General features: G+C 41.4%; 1 protein-coding gene across 2 annotated transcripts in view; it reads right to left on the bottom strand.

The window, feature by feature from the left end:
* CACNA2D3 (calcium voltage-gated channel auxiliary subunit alpha2delta 3) overlaps nt 1–21,053 on the bottom strand; it is an 889,368-nt gene that overhangs the window by 617,914 nt on the left and 250,401 nt on the right. For both annotated transcript variants that reach the window (XM_088022023.1, XM_028124497.2), the window contains exon 4: nt 5,060–5,119. In XM_088022023.1, the coding sequence (XP_087878149.1) occupies nt 5,060–5,119 (60 nt within the window). The remainder of the gene's footprint in view (nt 1–5,059; nt 5,120–21,053) is intronic.

Raw genomic sequence — 21,053 nt, forward strand, 5'->3', positions numbered from 1 at the left:
TTGGGGATGACCCAGAGGGGACGTTCGAGACACTCCATTCCCCCGTTCCTTCCCACTCACACTTTTGTTATCCTTCTGCGTGTCACCAGGCTTTTTATTTTCCTAGTACTTAAAAAATACAAAGAAAAATTATTATAGAAAACTTTGCAATGGAAAAGGCTTCTGCAGGATATACAATTCAAAACCACTTTTTTTTTTTTTCTGCTGTGCACCAGCTCTGTGCAATTGGCACTTATTGGAGACAGCTTTCAAAGAAAATATGTTTGCGGTTCAAAGATAAGCAGGTTTTTAGTAAACTGTCAAAAGGACTTTTTTTCATCTTCTTCACTGCCAATGGAAAAACCCAAAAAGAAAGAGTAAGTACAAGGTGGGGGAAGCATTCTCTCTAAGTTATGCTACATGTGTAGACTTAGTTTTCTGGAAATTCATCAATGAATAGGATAATCAGGGCTAGGGTCTGCTCCTACCACTCCATCCTCACCTCACGTTGGGTTGAATGAGGGTGCAACCCTAAAATAATCACGTTATAATTAAGACACAGGGTTTTTTTTCCAACTGTTTTCATTATAATTATCAATCTCATATGAGTTTTACATAAAAAAACCTGTATTAATTCAAAGCACAAAATAAAAAAGCAAAGATGCCATTTTAACAAGGCCTGTGTTCATATCAATTATAACCATAAATTGACCAAATGGAGAGATATCAGAGAGTAAAGAACAAACCAAGAGAAGACCCATCTAGAACCTACAGGCCCCCCATGGAGAGGGACAAGCCAGAGAGAGGGCTGAGCTGATCCCTGTGTCAACAATAGAGTTTTCCAGCCAATAAAGATGACCAGGCAGTTCTGGTTTCCATGGAAGACGCTGCATTGTGGGTTGTTCCCACAAGCACACATGTTCACACACCCTCACAAGGCTGGGTTTTGCCTGTTGCCCCAACAGAGTTTTTGTTAAGAATAAGCTAATACCGTGTTAGGGGACCTTACAAAGGGGACTGCTGACGTCAAGGCCATAAGCCCATGAGAAAAACATCAACCTCTAAAGAGAATGTAAGACAAAATTTAAATGAGAAATAAAATCCTGACAATAAAAGGAGGAATGGCTTTCTTCTGATAACTCTTGATTCCACCAATGAGAAACAAATTCTTCATTTTCAAAGCACTGATGCAAAAACTCCAAACTAAATGGAAAGAAGAGGCTGATCCACCATTTCTTTTCTATTTTGGGGACAAGGGTCTAAGACTCGAAGCTACAGAGTTTAAGAAATTTTACAAAAGCACTGTTTTTTGTTTTTTTGTTTTGTTTTTTTCTGTAGGAAAACAGACTCCCAGCTCCCTCTGAACTAATAGCACGGGGATGTCCTCAGCATTATTTCACTATGAGCAGATGGTAGTCTGAAATTTTTTTGATAAAAACAATCCACCAGCAGGGGTTGCCAAGAGGTCAATGGAACCCAGATTAACAATTGATCAGCTCTAATGGACTGTTGTAGCAATAAACCCAGAGCCCATGCACAGACCTGCTATCCCAGTGATAGCAATGGGGCTGACATCCAAGCTGTTAAGACTTGCACTTAATAGCATTGAAGCTTCGCAGCTTCAAAACCTTCATCGAAGGAGACATGCATTCTTCCATGCACATCTATTTTCTCAAAGGCTTCTCTTTTACAGGTTCTCACAAAAGCACACATGGTTTACTTTGACCCAGAGAAGATTTCACCAAGGTCTGAGGTCCAGGTAATAAATGACACTCTGTAATATTGACAGATTATTTCAACCTCTACTCTGGTTCAGACCACAACTACAGCCCCTGATATTTCTCTTGCATTTATATAAAACAGATCATTGGAGGAAGAAAAACTGGGCTCCCCTTCTTTGTTCCTAAGAAAACAAAAACTCTAACAATCTAAAGACTCATTTTCTCAGTCTCTGTCTCTGTCTCTGTCTCTCTCTTTTGGAGGGAGATGCTAATGGTGCATTTATGTCTACAGCACCACATTTGACAAGGGAATCAGCTGTGCTACACCAGAATTCCACTGTAAAGCTTCAATAATAGGAAATCAGAGCATTCTTGAAGGTAGCACTAGCTTCCAAGGGACAAAAAAGAAGTGGCTCTAGGTTAGTTGACTAAACCACAGAACATTTGTCCTCTGCTGAAGGATAAATAATGCCCTCAAGTCATTAAATCATTCCCTCCCTCGCCCACTCATGTTTTGTAGACAACTGATCTCAGAATAAAATTGACTATATAAGCTATAACCACCACCAGATTTTCCAATCATCTTTTTCACTCTCCTATAAACTGACTTCTTCCTGTTGGACAAGTGGATGCAAATGTTTGGTACAGAAAAATCCAAGAACAAAGACATTCTCTTCCATAAGTACAATACAAGGAAACCAGGAAATTCAACATTGATACATCATTATTATCTAATGCAGAGTCCATTTTCAAATCTTTGCTTCTGGTTCTGGATCCATTGCATTTCATCATCATGGGTCCTTTGTATCCTTTAGTCTAGAGCAGGTCCTCGGTGTTTCTTTGTCTTTCTTGACCTTGGAAGGTTTGAAGAGGAATCCATCCAGTTACTTTGTAGAATATTTCTCAATCCAGATTTGTCTGATGTTTTATTATGATTAGATTCAGGTTACACATTCCGGGCAAGAATTCTACATAGGGATGCTGTCCTAAAGCCCAACACACATCTGGAGGCACTTGACATCACTTTGTCTCATCACCGGTGATACTAACTTTGATTACCTGTTTAAGGTGGTATCTGCCAGGTTTTTCCATGGTAAAGTTGCTATATTCCGCTTTGTAATTAATAAGAAATTTGTGGGCAGATACTTTGAAACAATCAATGTCCTGTTCTTCATCAAACTCTTTCCTACTAGTTTTAGTATCCATTTAAGAGTCTTGCCTGAATTATTACCATAACCTTCTATATCCACCATCTCTCCTATATTTATTAGTTGGCATCCTACTGTAAGAGCTTTCCCTTTCCTTTGTCATTTTTTTTTTTTTAAGTAGGCTCCATGCCCAGCTTGGAGCCCAGTGCAGGGCTTGAACTCACAACCCTGAGATCAAGACCTGAGCTGAGATCAAGAGTCAGACACTTAACCAACTGAGCCACCTGAGCTTTCCCTTCTTATTTATGTATGTATTTATCTATCATCTATGTCTATTTATTTGTATCTTATTCGAGTGGACCCATGGATTCTTATTTTATTCAGCATTATAATCTCATTTGAGTTGATTTGAATTGAGTTTTGGTAATCTACAACCAGAATATTCCCCAGGAGAAGGAGATGGTTTCTCTTGGCAACACATTCAAGAGGTCCCTACAACCCTCACAGTTACAAAGTTGCTTCCTGATGCTTCCATTCAATCCCTCTGGCCCACTCTAGGGATTCCAAACCCTCTGAAGAGGAGGCACACTAAAGATAAACGTGACCAGTAAACGGCCCCCAGACCTTCCTACGGCCACCATGTAGGTGTGGCTGGAGGAAGCAAGGTGCTTCTTGCTATATTCAGGTAACTCCTCTGCTCCTTCTCTTGCAGCTTTGCTCAAAGAGCTGGGCTGGCCTACCCTCCACTCCTGATGTTACCAATAGTCCCTGGCACTTATCCACCCCTGCCCCCGGAACCTCTCGTGCTTGGCTACAGTCCTGGCTCTATTTGCTTCAGATGTTGGCGTCATTTCTGAAAATGACCACCCAATGGTGGGTTTGACAGTTCCTCTTTCCTCTCCAGACCCATTATTCATCCTTTTGCACCTAGCTCAATTTCAGAAGACTGAACTACATCAACCACACCAGTAATTGGCTTCAGCCAATGGTGGATCCCAGCAAGATATCAGAAGGCTAGACGCTGTTATCAGGATATTATCCCCCTAAATTCCATCCTTCTAGCTCACCATGATTGGCTGCACATCTCTATCAAATACCCTTTCCATATAGCTACTCTGCCTGGGTTCTAGAAACCACTCCTTCCTCTCGCTCCTCAGGCCAGAAGTGTGGCTTGCCCTGGGGTAACACCATCACTTGTTGGTTTCTCTAACCATACCTTTGTAAATACTCCTTTTATTAAACTTTCTTCAATTACCCCATTTGAGTGTGCGTTCTTTTACCCATAAGGAAAAAAATATAGATGGGGAGGGATGAGAAGTTCATCCATGGAACGAAGACACCAAAGCCTATTTTCATATCACCACCTTTTTTTGTGCTTGCATATTCATGTCTGCCTTTATTGTTTCCAATAAATGAAAGACAGCAAAATAAACACTACTTCCTAATTGTGACCACATGCCAATAGAAGAGATACATTCTAGCAAAGCACAGACTTAAGGATTAAGATTCACTCCTTCTGTTTACAGAGCAGTGAGGAAACACCACAGAGCTCCAAATGACAATAAAGATAAAATTTCCTTTGAGAGGAAGAGGGACCCAAAGGAATCTCCAGGTATTATTCAATTCACTTGTTACCTTTTAATATGTTTTCTATCTACATGGCAACATCAAAATCCTTCTCGGCCAAACACAGGTATTCCATAGTTGGATATAAGATATACTGCCAGAAGTTTATTAAACAGATGTTCAAATCCCATGTCAGTGAGGGATTTAATTTTTAGACACAATTAACAGTCAATGCAAGACTATATCCATCACAAGTTTGTTTTCAGTCATCTAAAATCCAGCCAGGGAAGTGGTATTTACACATATCTGCTTACACATATCTACACAACATGCCATTAGGAGTTCTGGTGATTATTGTTAGTTGACTGAGGTAACGTCCTCCAGAACTGGGGAGGAGTTCATCAAAATCTGTTCTGTGCATGTGCATGAGTGTGTGTCGTCGCTCACTATAACTGTTGTGGTGGAAAATGGTTGGGGATCGCCATCCTGCCCCGTCAAGAAATAGGCACATTTATTCCAACTCTGTACCATCCTCCTGAGAGCCCTTCTCTCCCATCCACTGAAAGCAGGTGTCTCTGGCACACTTAGTGCTTCTCGTTTGGCAGCCAACACACAAAAAACTTAACTCTGACTAGAATAGGTTACCTGCAGGTCTGCGTCAAATTCATGTTTCAGATGTGCTTCTTCTGCAGCCTCCACAAGACGCTGAAAAGAGAGAAGGCGACATGAAGGATCCAAACTCTGGCCCGGACCCCGTTCCAACAATGTGAAAAGACTGGTGTTTCTCCATGGCCCCAAGATGACAGATTACATCATGGCATGTGCATTGTGACCTGGAGGCTTTGCTCCCATGAAACTGAAGAGAGCAATACCAGTGTCCAAATCTGGTTTTTGCCTCCATCATTCCATCGTGGTTTTTCTAGCAAATAGTTACTCTTATGTGTGTATACATGCACACAAGTTCTGCATCCATTTTCATAGCAATTTGTAACAATTCAAAGACACTGGCCCTTGAGGCCCAATGTGGATGCCAAAACCAACCTAGACGAGTGTATCCCTTAGGTATAGAGGGCTCTTGGGTCAAGATTTATTAAATTGAGCCCAACACTAAGTGGGCTAACTTTCTTCCCCTTTGGTTTGAGAAATGCTACTTATTTTAATTCCCTCAATCATTCAAAGCAATTCTTTCCGCATCCAGTTCTAGTATGTAATTATCAGGTGACAGCTATTTGAATTTATGGTACCTCAATGCCATTTCGACAATCTGCATCCCAATAAGAAAATCACTGAAATTAAATCAATAAGCAGGACCCATAAATACGCAACTCTTGTTACTCTTCTTAGCCAACTAAATTCAAACTATCCATAGTCTTATGAAAGCAGTTTCATAAAATTCCATTTAAAGGCAATTAGTCACCTATCGAAATCATTTTTACATTAATTTGAATTTGCCAATATTAAGTTGAAAACATAGGCTAGAGAACACTGCACAAAACTCATTTAGTGAGATAATAGTTCACTGAAATTTCATCAAACTAAAAGTGAAACCTTCAGATCCAGGTAAAAATTCAGCCATTTCTATTTTTCTCCTGGTTACTCTTGTAGCCTAGGCCATCTTTAACTTGTTTTTAATTGACATAATACGGACTTGAGTTTAATAGGCCACGTTTGAAACATGATGACATGGGTATTAATCTCTAAATGATTACGAATCAACAGACAAATGTTCCATGAATAATTATTAAATTGGATATGGAAATGAAGAGGTTGGAATATATGTGGGTAACATTAGGCACCAATATAGACCACTAAGCCGTCTCCCTCCATAGAACATACAAAAAAAGAGCTAGGCCAGCCAGAGACTCGCAGACAGGACTCCAGGAGGGTGGCAAATCTGGCTTCCCACATTTCCTTCGGATGGTCAGGAAGAGATTTCCCCTTCTCTGGTCAATCAAAGAACAGACCCCAGGAGAACATTATAGGGTCAGAGCCAGAAGACCCAGTTCTAATTCTAGCCTAGATGCAACCCACTACATCTCAGGCAAGCCTCTGCCCCTCTCGGGCCTCAGTTTCTTCATCTGAAAACCCTGAAACAGTGACCCTAGAGTAGTGCTTCTTCAAGGGATGTCCCCCTCCAGCAGCATCAGTTTCACCTGTGAACATGTTAAAAATGCATGTTCTCATGCCCCATCCCATCTTACAGAATCAGAAGCCCTGGGGGTGGGCCCAGCAATCTGCTTTAACAAGCCCTCCAGGGAATTCGGAAGCCGCTAAATTTGAGAACCAGTGGCAAAAAAACAGCACTCATCCTAGAGCTGAACTCATCCCTGCTGCCTTGATTAATGATATCCACCAGCCCTCCAAGGTCTTTCCAACTTTCATTTGTCTTTTTAAATCTGTGTACATAAGTATTTTCATTATAAGACATTAAATGCTTTCTAGAAGCATAAAATGGAGAGAATGAGAAACAGAGAAAAAGAAAAACAAGGAGAGACACTCTATGTAGATTGGATCCATTGGCCCCAAGCTTTCATTGGGTCACAGTCTTCCTAGAATCATCCTAAACAATGAAGTCTGTCAGCCTCCCAGGATCACATGACCCAATCAGCAAATGCATCCAGGTGGACTTTGACAGATGAGTGACAGACAGTGATACAAGGAATCTATGTATTTGTCAGAGCTTATTCTCTTAATCTTCATAACAGATTTAGAATTTTTATGTTATGTATCATGAAATCAGTTACATACTGAGATTTATAAATTGGTTATAAATATTATACATGTCTGGACACTTACATTGTCAAAAAAAAGTCATGCATTTTGATTATGTATTTACCTAAACACACAGAAGTTGTTGTTTCATGGTGTCTAAGTACTCTGAGAACCCAGAGAAGAAATGTGGATGACATGTACAAATGATCAAAAGATAAGAACAAAATAAAACTTCATGATGACAAAAATAATATTAAAAGAAGTGAACAACTGGAAATGAGGAAAACAATAAAGCAGTATAACACCAACAAATAAGAGAACAAGATGGAAATAATAGGTAGTTGAAATTATCACAAAATAACACAGCACGAAATGTATTTCATGTATCTAGAAAAATACATTTCATTTGCCTTTGTGTGTATATTTGTATATGCATATCATACATACCATATGACATTCATATATAACATAACATGAAATGTATTTCAACCACTGTAATACATGTCATGGTGTTAGGAGTTAGTTGGACAGTGAGGTAGTCAGGGCCAGGTTCCCAAACAAGAAAATATGATGGAGTCAGGACAGCTAAAATAAAACAGCACTGACATCTTGTTTTGCAGCTTAGACAGGACTGCACAGACATTCTGCTTTGCAGCTTTTGCAGAAATGACTTCTGCAAAACCACCTACAATAAGAAATTAACTACAATAGCATTTGTCAATATCACGGGCAAGACGCAGTTGAGACCTAAGCCCCCAGATGTCAGCAAAAAAAGACCATCAGCACGTGGACTTTAACCTAATAGGTAGACAGATATGTGACCAAAGCCCTGATTGACTGAACTCAGCACACCCTGATTGCTTAGGAAAGTTCCGCAAAAGAGTTCATAAAAACCCCTAAACTTAGAAACGCTGAGGGCAAACCACTCAGGTCCCCCTCCCTCTCTAGGAGCTTTGTACTCTTGCTCAATAAACTTTGCTTTGCTGCCCACCACTCTTCGTCTGGTCTACCTCTTCATTCTTCAAAGCAGTGTGACCAAGAACCCGGGCACCAATGGGACACAAATCCTGTAACAATGGGGCACAAGAAGGTAATATATTGGAAACAATTCAATACCTTTGTACTAACTACTAAGATCAGCCAGAGCCCTGTTCTCTGTGTGGAGCAGTGAGTACCCTGCTAGCCAGCTAGCCAGCTTTTATGTTCATTCTCAAGTTAAATTTGCCACATGCTTTTTTTAACTTAATTTAATTCATATATTTCTTGTTTCCATGAAGATATTTTTCCATCAAGCTCACTACAAAGCCTTAAGAATAAGATTCAAAAAAATATGGTCCACTGGCCGTGACACATAATAGTTATCTCATGTAAAGCAAGTGAGTACTTTGGAACAGGGCTCTTTGAAAGGATTCACACTTGATGCAGTGGACCTCGGGGCTATCCCAATCTGCCCTCTGATGCTACTGGAAGATAGGCCTACATCTTATGGGAAAATTCAGGGGGAAATCCCTGAGAATAAGCACATCTCTTGTGCACAATGGTAATGACAAACATCACAAGAACTGTGCACCTTTTGTAAAGAACAAAGGATAGTTGATCTTTCTTCTGAAATACTCTTATAAAGATACATGAGTTAAAAGAAATGTTACTTAAGAAGGATATCGTGTGCCATAAATTTACCTAAAATGGAGTCCTGAAGACAGAAGTTCCTACTGTTAATAAAACAAAAATAAATTGAATCACCATTTAAAAGTCAAGACCACTCAACTTCCATCTCTGACACTTGCCAGTAGAAAAGAGCAGCCTCTCATGTCTCTTTCCTGAGCAAATACCCTTATCATCTAAATCAAATTAAGTATGTTTTAAAAATAAGTTTGAGTACCACTTGCAGGTAAGGAAAATCAATTAAAATTTGCTAATATTTTAGTTATTATATAAGGAACCACTGAGCCTGAGGGAAACTGTTACTCTATTATACCTATTGGAAAAGCAGTGTGGTTTTCATAATAATAAGTTAATTTTCTCTCGTATGAATTCCCCTTTTGGATCTGCAGATGGGATTATAGAATTGTGAATGTGGTTTTTAATTAAAACTGAACACTGGAAATAAAAATGGCTTTGAAGACTAGCATTCAAAACTGAGCTCTGAGGCAAGGAAACGGCAGTGCCGTCCATGGATCCTCCCCACTCTGATGCCAAAGCAATCCGTCACTCAACAAAAATGATAACAGTGTACTGGAATATACATCCTGGCCTTGGAACAAAGCATCTACGAGCCGGAAAGTGGCAATTCATGAGTTGATGTATGTTTCAGCGACTTTTTATATTTCTAAATAACTCTTCCCTTTTAGTGAAATAAATACAAACAAAAGCTATCTTTATAAATAAGAAATGCTAGAAGCCATGGACCATGGACACTATTTATAGCCACGGTGATGGCAAACCTGCCAAGGGGGATAGTGGGAGATTAAAGCATTTCGTTTAAAATCGCATCTTATTTCTTGTTACAGTGACCCCACGTATAATCAGTACGATGCTACAGGATGCCGTCTCCTGTCTCCTCCCCCAAAACACTTAAATCAAGACTATAGCTAAAGACATCCTAGAGGTCAAGCTTTCCATCACGGTTCAGGAGGAGGGAAAACAGGACACCAAGTCACAATATAAATTGGATCAGAAAAAGAAAACGATTTTGTTTGTTCTACTTGTATTTGATTTTATTATTATTATCTTTTCTATTCCTGATTATCTTGGCTTAACGGGAGAAAAGAAAGAAAGAATGGGGGGGAGGGGAAGGGTAACAGAAAATATGATATACAACAAAGTAACCTACTACTAGACTCCTACTGATTCTATCAGAATGAACAAATTATGTACAAATGAAAAAAGTTTTTTTTAATAAGAAAGGAGAAAGGCGGGGCTGGGAGCAATTACAGAAGAAAATCCTTAAAGCAAAACAGAAATATAAAAACCATATGGAGTAGCAAAGAAAAACGTTATTTTTATTTCTCATGTTAAAACTAAAAAGCTTTGGCTTGTAAATGCTGTTATAATGGGATATTGGAATTTAACAAAGATTTCAAAGCACTTAATACATTTCGTGGTTTTCATTTAACGTTTTGCAACAACACATTTAATAATCAGACCAGCATTTTTACTGCCATTTTTTTTTTCTGGAATGAATACATAATTCTTTCTCAAAAAAAGGGTTAAGCTCAGGGCGCCTGGGTGGCTCAGTTGGTTAAGCAACTGCCTTCAGCTCAGGTCATGATCCCAGAGTCCCAAGATCGAGTCCCACATCAGGCTCCCTGCTCAGCAGGGAGTCTGCTTCTCCCTCTGACCCTCTCTCCTCTCATGCTCTCTCTCAGTCTCTCTCTCAAATAAATAAAAAATCTTTAAAAAAAAAAAAGGGGGGCTTAAGCTCAACTGAGGCGATTCTAAGGAAAATCTATAACCATTAAAATGGCTTTGGGCTGCACCAATGGTTCACTTGGAGCTAATGATTGAATTGTCAAGAATATCAGAGTTAGAGATCATGTGAGTCTTCCTTCAAATCCAACAAGCACTAAACTCAGTGTAGAAGAACAACCAAATAGGTCGATCAAGAATGATAATTGCAGTTACAACCATACCTAGTGTGGCATGGTTCACTTTTCCTTACACTAGATTGAGCAGCTTTTGCTTTAAGGGCTACAGTTCGATGGAGGAAGAGTTACACCTTCTGCCCATCAGTGTCTGCCTGGGGTTAATGCTACCCTAGCACCATATTATGTGGCAGGGCTTGAACCCAACATGTTGACCGTCTACAGCACTGAAGACAGAGGAGACCCTGATCCTCTTCACATCACAGATTTCAAACTCAATTGATCCTAGAAATAAAATGAAAAATCTCTATCCTCATTCAAACTGCTGTCAGCGCATGAAAAGATGTCTCTGGGAATCTCGATAAAATGAGATTGATTTGTTCCCAGGGCTAATTTCAAACACTGCTTTCTTGTATAAAGGGTCAGAAACCAACAGTTTAAGAACCATTAAGTTGGGGGAGGGGGAGAAGAGGAGGATGTTCAAATTTACATTTTCATTCCTTCTGCATGGAAATCCCTTCCCTTCTGTTCTCAAGATGGAGTTTTTACTACCCTGTAACAGTGTAGATTCATTTTTGCTGCTTTTGTAGCTGGAATAGTCTGATCACTATTTCCCAAAGTGTGGGGCTTGTACCAAAAAGGGAGCCCTGAACCAACAGGAGGTGCTTTACAGAAGGGTGAGGGCCACACACAAGGAAAACAGTGATTTCATCATAAAGGGGCAAGTGACAAAGAACGCTGCCAGTAGGCGAGGAAGCTTCCCAGAAGGAAGTGACATCACAGTTGTGCTCTAAAGGAGAACAGGAGGCTCTTCCAGAACAAGGAAAGGTGCTGAGCAGTGTTCCAGCCCACAGGAGCAAAGGAACTTCTGGAGGCAAGAAAATGTTCTAGAAACAACTAGATCTCAGAGACCTACACAGAAGGCCACATCAACCAAAGACCAGCGGCAATAAGCCAGCGCAAAAGCCAATAACCTGGAAAGATGGACACAATTAAACAAGAACTCTTTTCCGTCCCACCATGGAATGCTGAAATCCACAGAGTCATATCTAAGAGCTTCCTAATATTCAGTAATCCTTATTGATGTAATGTTTTCACTTTTCAATTCCAATAGAAATGACACATATAAATAAATCACCAACTATCAAGATGATCATTTTAGAGAAAAACAGCTTTTAAGGAGCCTTCATTATTTCTTTGTTCCTGTAGAAGAAATAAGCTTTGTTGCACACGAATGAACATTCTGTATAAAATGACCTTCTGCCTGAAAGCTGCAAAGATTGCTCTGCTTTCAAAACGGGCAAACATTTCAAAGTGGATTATAAAAGCTAATCTATAAAGTTTCCAGAGAAAGCAGGTAACGGAACAAAAGAGCAAACACATTCAACATGTACCTGGGGCTCTCTTCCCTTCCTCAGCTCCCCCACTTCCCTGCTCCTTCAGATTACATAAGCCCACACCAGACTTTTACAAGACAAAATAAGCCTAGAGCTTACATCAGAAGACAGGATCACAATCAATAACAAACTATCTTTGTTTCCACAAGAGATATCTGTTATCAGTTTGAGGCTGATTAAATCAATGCCTGTTATCAACATGAATGGCCAATTTCCAAACCAAAGCCACGTCATTCTACAGCTAAAGCTGCATTTGCCCAAGTGCAACGTGTGCCAAGCTACTGCAGATAGAAACAGCCAAACTTTGCTCCAGGGGCTGCCCAAGGGCCACAGTAGCTGGGAGGAGTTAGGAAGAGAAGAGGAGTAATTTTTCCAAATGATCGAGCAGTTTGTGGCATGGACTACCACTTATGTTGCCTTTTTGGGAATGGCTTCCTTGATTACCAAAATCAAGTGTACTTAACCATAAACCTTGAAAAGTCCCCTCAGGACTCTTCAGTTGGGGGGTAACTGGGCTATTTCCTTTGTGGGCAATGGAACTGGAACTGTCATTAACTTCCTGTGGGGACAGTCCGGGATGAATGGGACTATGTCGGTTTGAGGATAGACATTTGTTTTCCACTAAGTAAGGAAATCACCTATCACTGAAGGCTCTGACAGTGGTGAATAAAATTCTGTTCCAGCCCTTAATTACATCTTTTCCAGGACTTACTGAGAGGTGTGGACTGGAACCCACAATGGTAGAGCATTGAAGGTACCATCAAGCTAGCTAAGGAAGACGGGAACATCTACCATAAGATAAGGTGCAGCCAAGTTAATAAGGTGTTGGGGCCAGTAAGAAAATCTGTCCTACAGAGTTTCTATTCCGAGTTGTAGTTCACTTCTGTTCAACTTAGTTTAGTAAGTATTTGATAATAACCCATTAAGTAATCAGAATGGCACCAAGAACTGAGTCGGACACTAAGCAATAAATGACTTAGTCCTGACCTGCAGGAAGATTTTGGTCCAGTAGAATGAGAACAGGTCTCAGAGCCCAAGGACAAGGGTTTGAATCCAGATCATCCTACTCACTGGTTACTTGATCTGAGAAAATCTTAACTTCTCTGAGCCTCAGTTTTCTTATCTAAGGCACCAAAATAATACCATCTTTGCTCTCTACTTCAGGGTGTGAATTTGATGAGAATGTAGACACAAAACATTTCCTAAAGGATTCTGCACAAGTGCAAGAAATTATTATGACGGGGCAGGGGAAGAGACAAGATGTTCAGGCATAACATGGCTTGATTTTAACAGGGACAGCTCACAGAGTCTATGCCTCCCACGGTTGGAGCTCACGTGGGGGAACTTGGAACAACTCCTCAAGTTCACAGTTACATGGAGGTTATGTGAACGTTAATTCTACTGCCAAGGAAAGGACTCCAAACCTCGTGTTCACAAACACAAGGCTGTGCACCTGCTCCTTAAGGAGTGGTTTTCAGAATCCACCAGTCTTTTCCAGCTTCAACAGCAAAATCCGTGATCAGTGAGGCTGAAAATGGAATGAAGCCAGGGCCTTTATTGAAAGGTTTGACTGATGTCCTCAGAATGGCACAAACACAGAAATTAAGCTGTTTGCCAAAGCAACCTCTTTTGACAGATGGCACCTGAGACATGGACTAGGCCAGCCAGTGTGGCAGGCAGCTCCCAGCCCCTGGACCCCAACCACGGCCAGAGGAGGAAAATTCTCTTTCTCCTTCAAAGTGAAAAAACACAGAACAATTTCCAAGTCCATTCAGACTTTACTACTCAAGATGGATTTTTACATACATTTGATGCACGAAAACGCTATTTTAATTCTCTTTTTATTCTTTCCTTCTCTCCATCCATCCAAGTGTTTACCAGGCAACTTCAGCTGGGGGTCAGGAGGCAACATATTTTGGTCCAGAGAGCAGGATCTGAAGTCAGACGTCTGACTTTGAATCCTGGCTCCAGCAACTTCATGAGAGCACTCTGGGCAAAAGTCCTGGCACACAGTAAATGTCCATTCGTGTTAGCTCTTATCATTGCCGATGATGATGCCAAGGGCAATAATGATGATGATGATGAAGCATATCAGAGAATTATGCCTGGGCTTGGGCCATGAAGACAACTGGCATATTTGTCATCCAGTTGGGAGGAGAAGCAAGTCATCAGACAGTGTGGTGTGGGCTATAATAGGAGGACCACACAGGTGACAACAGCAAACAGCTGTCGGGTTCCACACCCCCTGTTCCCATGTGTGGAGCTACTCTAAGTGTTCAAGTCAATTAATCCAGTTATTCCTTACAACTACCCCATAAAAGAAAGCATAGATAGTATCCCAACTCTACACACGGGGAAAACAAAGGGCAGAGAGTGTCAAGTGTAATGAAAACTCAAAGCAGGGAGCAGATAACCCTACCAGGGTGTGGGAAACCATGGGGAAGGTGTCATAAATGATGTGACCATGAGCTTGGGTTAAAGGGTGAGGTGAGTCAGCCACATGGCCAAGAGAAATGACGGGGAGGGAGCAGCAAAGGCTCCAAGGTAGGAGCCCTGCGTGTCTGTCAGAGCAGCAGGTGGCCTGGAATGGGGCAGATAAAGGGGAGGAGGGTGCCAAAAGTCAGGCAGGTAGGGTTCAGGTGAGCATGGGCAATGAGCTAAGCAAAGGAATCCTGTGTCCCTTGCACCACAGGGGTGGGGCACTAAAGAGGTCCGACTGGGCAGAAGAGCAACATGATCACTTCTGCATGTTAAGTCATCTTTATACTAATCTGGGAGCAGTGTTGAAATAAATTAGAAGGGGATAAACCCGAAATAAGGAAAGATTGACACAGGGAAACTGCTCAATTTAATGCGAACTGACCGCACAAATATCTCAACCCATCAGCGAGCCCAGTTCCCTCCAAGGCATGCCTCATGTTTACCATCACTGTCATCATCTTCCCATAGAACTTAGTCAAAACCACAACCATCTGTCCCTATACAGCCCAGCCTCCTTACAGGACCCCAGCTTCTGCTTCAAGCTCTACTCTCTACATGGCTGCCAGAAGGACCTTTTAAGAATAATTCTGATGGCATCCCTCCTCTGTTGAAACCCTCTGATAAATTCCCATCACTCATGACCATGACTCCCAGGCTCTTCATGATTTGGCCTTGCATCCTCAGAGGCCCCCTCCTGCCCTGGCCCCAGACTTCCAGCCATCCTTCTGGCCCCAAACCATCACAGACTCGTCTCTGTCTGTACCTTTCCTGTACTCTTAGCCAGGGATGTTCTCCCAGATCCTCGGATGTTTGCCCCCTATTCCTTGTCATTCATGCTGCAGGTCCAATGACCCCTCCTCAGAGTTACCATCACCACCCACCTCCCACAGAATGGTGACATGCTTTGTTATTAAAACAACACTGAGCACATGGCCAGTGCTCAAAATAGAGCCGTTGCACAAATTAAAGACGATCTATTATTCACCCTACTATGTGCCAGCCACTGTGTTTGGCTGGGAATATAAAATTTATAAGATGCATCTCCTTCCTTTGAGGACATTACAGTCTAGGGAAGGAGACAGAGAAATAGGCAACCACGTTCGATGTGATAAAGGCTCCAAGAGGAAGAAGCCCACTGCGGGATCAACTGGACTGGGTTTAAAGGGGTACAAGGAGGCTTCTCATATATGTTGAGACCTAAAGGGTAGGAGCTAGCCCAGATGACAGGAAGGTCCTTCCAGGATGAGGACATTGCATGTACAAAGACCCTAAGGCAAAAGAGAACATGACACATTCAGACAACCACAAGGAATTCAGTATATGGGGGCACCCAGAGGTGGGACTGCATAGAGGGAGGTAGCACAAAAGGAAGCTGGAGAGTTTTAATATTATTGAAGTTATCTAGATTTAAAAAATTTTCTCAGAGGGTGATCCAAGGCAATACAGAGAAAGACTGTAGAAAAGGCATGTTAAAGCTATTTAAGAAAGCAAATCTGCAAGACTTGGAGGCCAACAGGACAGAGAGAATGAAGAGATGGACAGAGTCCTGGTAACTAGCTTGGTGCTATTAACCACTATCTAGTACCACCAGGATACCAAGGAATGATCAGAGAGGGAGTTGGAGCTCAGGAGGAACATTTGAGGAAAGGATGGTGGCAGGGGCTGCAAAGGTTCACAGTAATACCAAGGAATGTAATGATGGAAAATCTGCTGATTAAGGATATGCGTTGGACGGCACCTGTTGACACTCAGCATCACCTAAGCTACCCCTTCCATGGCAGGGGCCAGAAGCCTGAAAACTACATGTTCAAGAATCCTTTACCAGCAGGTCTTTGGATTAGATCCCGGATAGACCAGCAAGGCAAAGACAGGAGATGCCAATATTCTCCAACTGAAGCTATGGCCAAGTGTGTGGGCATTGGCACATGACACTTATCTTTGGCTGGTGTCATCCAGATGCCCCCCTGAGAACTACCCACTGAGTCTACAGAGGCTAAAGCCGGGGGTGGTGGCTCCCTGTGACCATGGCACTTCCTGAATCTAAGCACTTGGACAGCAGTTTCCCTGAACTTCACGCCCCTGGTTCTTCCAACTATCAGGTGAGCTTTAAATTTCCTATATTAATCATTGCCTACTTGAATACCTAAAAGTTTTTTGACTTTTCTGACCAAACCTGAATGAGTGAACTAGAGGATGACTGTGTAAGAATCATTTCAGAGTGGAGATAGGGGCAGGGGCCAACGTGCAAGAGCAGAAAAGTGGGAGGGACAGGAGTTTGGGAGAATATATCCAGACTCCTTGTCAAAATACTATCAAAATACTAGGAAGGAAGGAAGGAAGGAAGGAAGGAAGGAAGGAAGGAAGGAAGGAAGGAAGGAAGGAAGGAAGGAAGGAAGGAAGGAAAGGGAAGGGAGGGGAGGGCAGAAAAGAAAGAAAGAGGGAGGGAGGAGAGATTTGGGCCATAGCAGGAAGGGACTGCAGGGTGAAGGAAGGCTTTAGGACAAAAACATGCTTATTGCAACAAAAAGTAATAAGAACTGTCCTGGGAAGCTCCCTGAAGACCCAGCTCAGGGTAGCTCTAGGATCCTTTCCAGGGACCAGCCATTGGGGCCAGGCCCCCAAGTCAAAGATCCTTAAACTCAGACTTTCCACTTTATCTCCTAAGGAGATTACAGGTGCAGTCACAGAAAAACCACTGCCCTGGAGGGCAAGGCTGTTTCTGTGCCATCCCCCTCCTGGACCACGTAGCCTAGGGGGACATTACAACTTCTTTTTACTGTATCTTTTATTTTCTTGGGAAGAGGCTCAACTATATTATACAGGTCCCCTTTGTTAAAAAGCCGTAATTTGTGCAATGTAAATATTTAAAATATATCACAATTTGAACTACGCTTTGTCATTTCTTCACTTCCTAACATACTGGGTGCCTTGGGGGAAAAAGAATCCAAATGGCCTGGGTCATCCTTGACTTTTGAAGGACTTTGGGAAATAGGGCCAAGCTGGCTTTTCCTCCTCTAGTCTAAAGTAAACCACATGTACTTATGTGTAAAGCTTATTCCAAATGAAATCAAGAATGAATAATGAAAAATAAGTCTAATCCCATGATCCTAGTCCCCAAATATTTTACGCAAGCCCCCTGCCCTCCGTCAATGTCCTCAGGAAAGGCCCTCCTCCCGCAATGCAGAAATAAAATCCTGATGCCAATAGTCTGAATTTTGCCCAAGACTTTCAAGAAGATGACAGCTCCAACTCAAAATGTGGGGTGGCGGGGAACCCGCCCTATGGCATGATACTCTGTGCGTGAGCATTTGAGTCTGTGGGGAACTGAACAAACCAAGGGGCTGGGTTCAGAACAAAGTGTGTGTACATTAAGCTCATTTTCTGTTATTTTCCCCTTCTAGGTCTCCTAATGTTCGTTTGTGTTCAAGAAATGACATTTTCACCCTCCAGAACCAAACTTCACATTTTTTAAATTTCTAAGGATGAGATGCTAGCTTAAGAGATAAGCTGGCTCTCCCCTTTTTAAAGCCCAGGTAATGAACTGAAATTACATATAAAGTTTGAATTTTTATGGGAAGTTATTCTTATAATTTATTCCCTCTCAGTTTCAACTCTCTGCTCTGTCAACCCTTAATTATAACTTTATTTCAAAATGGCAAAGAAATAAGCAGATACAGAAACACATGGTAGTGATACAAGATTTGAGGATTTTTTTTTTTAATGAAGAAAAGACAGAGCCCCTGAAGGACTAAGTCCATTTTACATAAAAGTAGACTAGGACTAAAACCTTAAATTCCCTCGATGTTTATTGTTTATGCAATGCCTCATTTGTAAACCAAGCTTGCTCTTGACATTCATCATGCTTTGCTCACACACTCCTCCTCCAGCCCCACATGCCCTGCAGTTCAGACTCTTATAACTTTCCAATGCTCTCACAGGACCAAACAGAATGGAGTCTTAGATACAGCACAATGCACTGAACACACCCACCCTCCATTTTCACCTTTCTGCTGCCAACTCCCCTTCTTTTACTGTGAAATAGAGGAGTAAGTTCAACCCTACCAAATTTCCACTTTGTGAATCAAAAGGAGTTGGGTGTCAGCCATCCTAGAAAGTTGAAGCAAATTCATAAAATATATTTAAGCTTCACTGGTTTTTAATTTCCCATTAATATTCTAAAGGGGTGAAATGATTTCAAGCAAATCAAGTAATCCTAGGGAGATGCTAAAGGGAATAGGCAGGATCAAGGCCCTCCTCTGTGCCAAACTTTACAAATGTTTGTCCATTTAAGCTTTACCATAAGCACTCAGAGGGCAGGGACTATCACCTCCCCATTGCACCAATTGGAAACAGTCTCAGAGGCATGAAGAGACCACCCCATAGTGACCCAGCAGGTGAGGTATAAGGTTAGGAGTGGAACTCACAACACTCTCACTTGGTTGAACTTTATGGAGACTCAAACCACTGATGCCAACATGGATGCCCTCTGGAGTGACCTCCAAAGGCCCTTGGAACCATGGCCAGGAACAGCTGTCTCAACTGGTCTTTCAGTTAGGACACTTACAGCTAACAACCAAATAAACTGAGGCCAGGATGTCCTTGACTTTCATGAGCATTTTCCTTTAAAATCAGGTATAAATAGAGGGGCAAAGAGCTAGAACGGAGGAAATTACACATTCTCTTATCTTAAGCATCATTATCAGAAAGCACGTCTGTCATCTAGTTATCTGACAAGAGAAGAGCAGACTAATTTTGGTCACAACCTTCTTCCTGACCCAAAAACGTGGATGAAAATCTAGCTTTGAAGACTAAAGATAATCTGAAGGCTGATGATAGTCTACTACCTCCCACTGCTGAGTGGTCCTCCCTTTTGGGTCTGGAAACCACTCAGAGAACTTCCTGTCTCCATCTCCCTGGTGACAGGAGCTTGGCACAAGAGTGAAGACCAAACGTTTAGTTTTTGATGTGCTGGGAGAGGCAGAAGCCTTAGGTAACAGCTCCTCAGCAGTGCCCTGTTAGGTCAAAACCAGCTCGCTCCCCACGAGTGAGCCACATGGACTTGGTTCAGGAGCAGGAGACGTGTCAGGAGGGATGGGCTGCGGAGGCCAGGAGACGTGTTCCTCACACTGCACTGCTGGGTGCCTTGTCAGCAGCATCTTAGCGAACTAACAGCCAGGATCCCTGCTTTCATGGGGCTTATGTTGGAAGAGACATAGGTAGCAAGCAAGGGAACAAATGTGTTAGATCACATCAGGCGAGGATGAATACCCTAAAGATTATAAAACAAGGCAATGCAGTAGGGGGAGACAACAGTACAAAGTTTGGAGTGGTCAGGAAAGGAATCCCTATAAAGTTGAAACTTGAATAACAAGCAGGAACCTAGAGGACAGCTGAAAGAAGAACTTTCCAGGAAGAAGAACAGCAGAACAGCAAGTGAAAAGGCCCTGCGGTGCTGGTTGCTAAAACCAAAAGCAGATCCATGAGACCATATCTAAAACTGTTGGGGCCAGGTATGCTATGCTAGTTCAGTTTATTTAGATTTTTGAAAGAAAATGATGCATACTTATTATCCATATTTATTATAAATCCTCAGTGAGAGCTGGAGCAGCACCCCATAATCAAATATTTATATTTCTATAGTAAGATATGATTATTTACATTAAATAGAACAAAAATTTATTATACCTATCTACATGTCAGTTCAGATCAAGCTTTTCCACCAAATGAGTAATGAAAAATTCTCAATTTTCAGAACTTTCTAGGTTTCAAAATTGCAATATGAGATTGTGAACCTACTCAGGCTTGAAAAAAAAAAAACATTAAGTTGATAGAAGAGTCTCAGTTTTATGTTGTTAGCCATGAAGTTTTCTTAGCCCTTTGGCTCATCTACCACCCGGGCCAGCAAATCACAACATTAAATGAGTAACGACAGATCAAATAAATAAGAATGGGAAGAGAGGTCTTGTTGCCGTGATGAAAATGCCCAGACAATGTGATGTGCATCAATTATCATATTATGGTGATACACACACAACTTGGCAAATCTACTAAAATCACTGAGTTGTACATTTAAAATGGGTGAATCATACTGGATGTCAATTATACCTCAATAAAGTTGTTAAGAAAAATAATATCAATGGGAGAAACTCTGAAATGTGAACTAATGCACTATTTTACAAATGTGGAAACCCTCTTATATATTACATGAGCCTATTTTCTCACATTAAACGTGTGCTTAGTAATGTAAAATGATATAGTCACTTTGGAAAACAATCTGGCAGTTCTCTTGAAAGATTAAACACAGACTTAGCATATGACCCAGTTAATCTACTCTTATGTACACACTCAAGAAAAATAAAAAACTATGTCCACACAAAAGCTTATACACAAACATTCTTAGCCATGCTATTCATTAATAGCCAAAAAGGTGGAAACAACCCAAATTCCATCAAGTGATGAATGGAT

The sequence above is a fragment of the Eumetopias jubatus genome, unplaced genomic scaffold (genome assembly GCF_037043125.1).
Source record: "Eumetopias jubatus isolate StellerSeaLion01/CBP00866 unplaced genomic scaffold, mEumJub1_p1.0 scaffold_1, whole genome shotgun sequence".
NCBI classification, from domain to species: domain Eukaryota; kingdom Metazoa; phylum Chordata; class Mammalia; order Carnivora; family Otariidae; genus Eumetopias; species Eumetopias jubatus.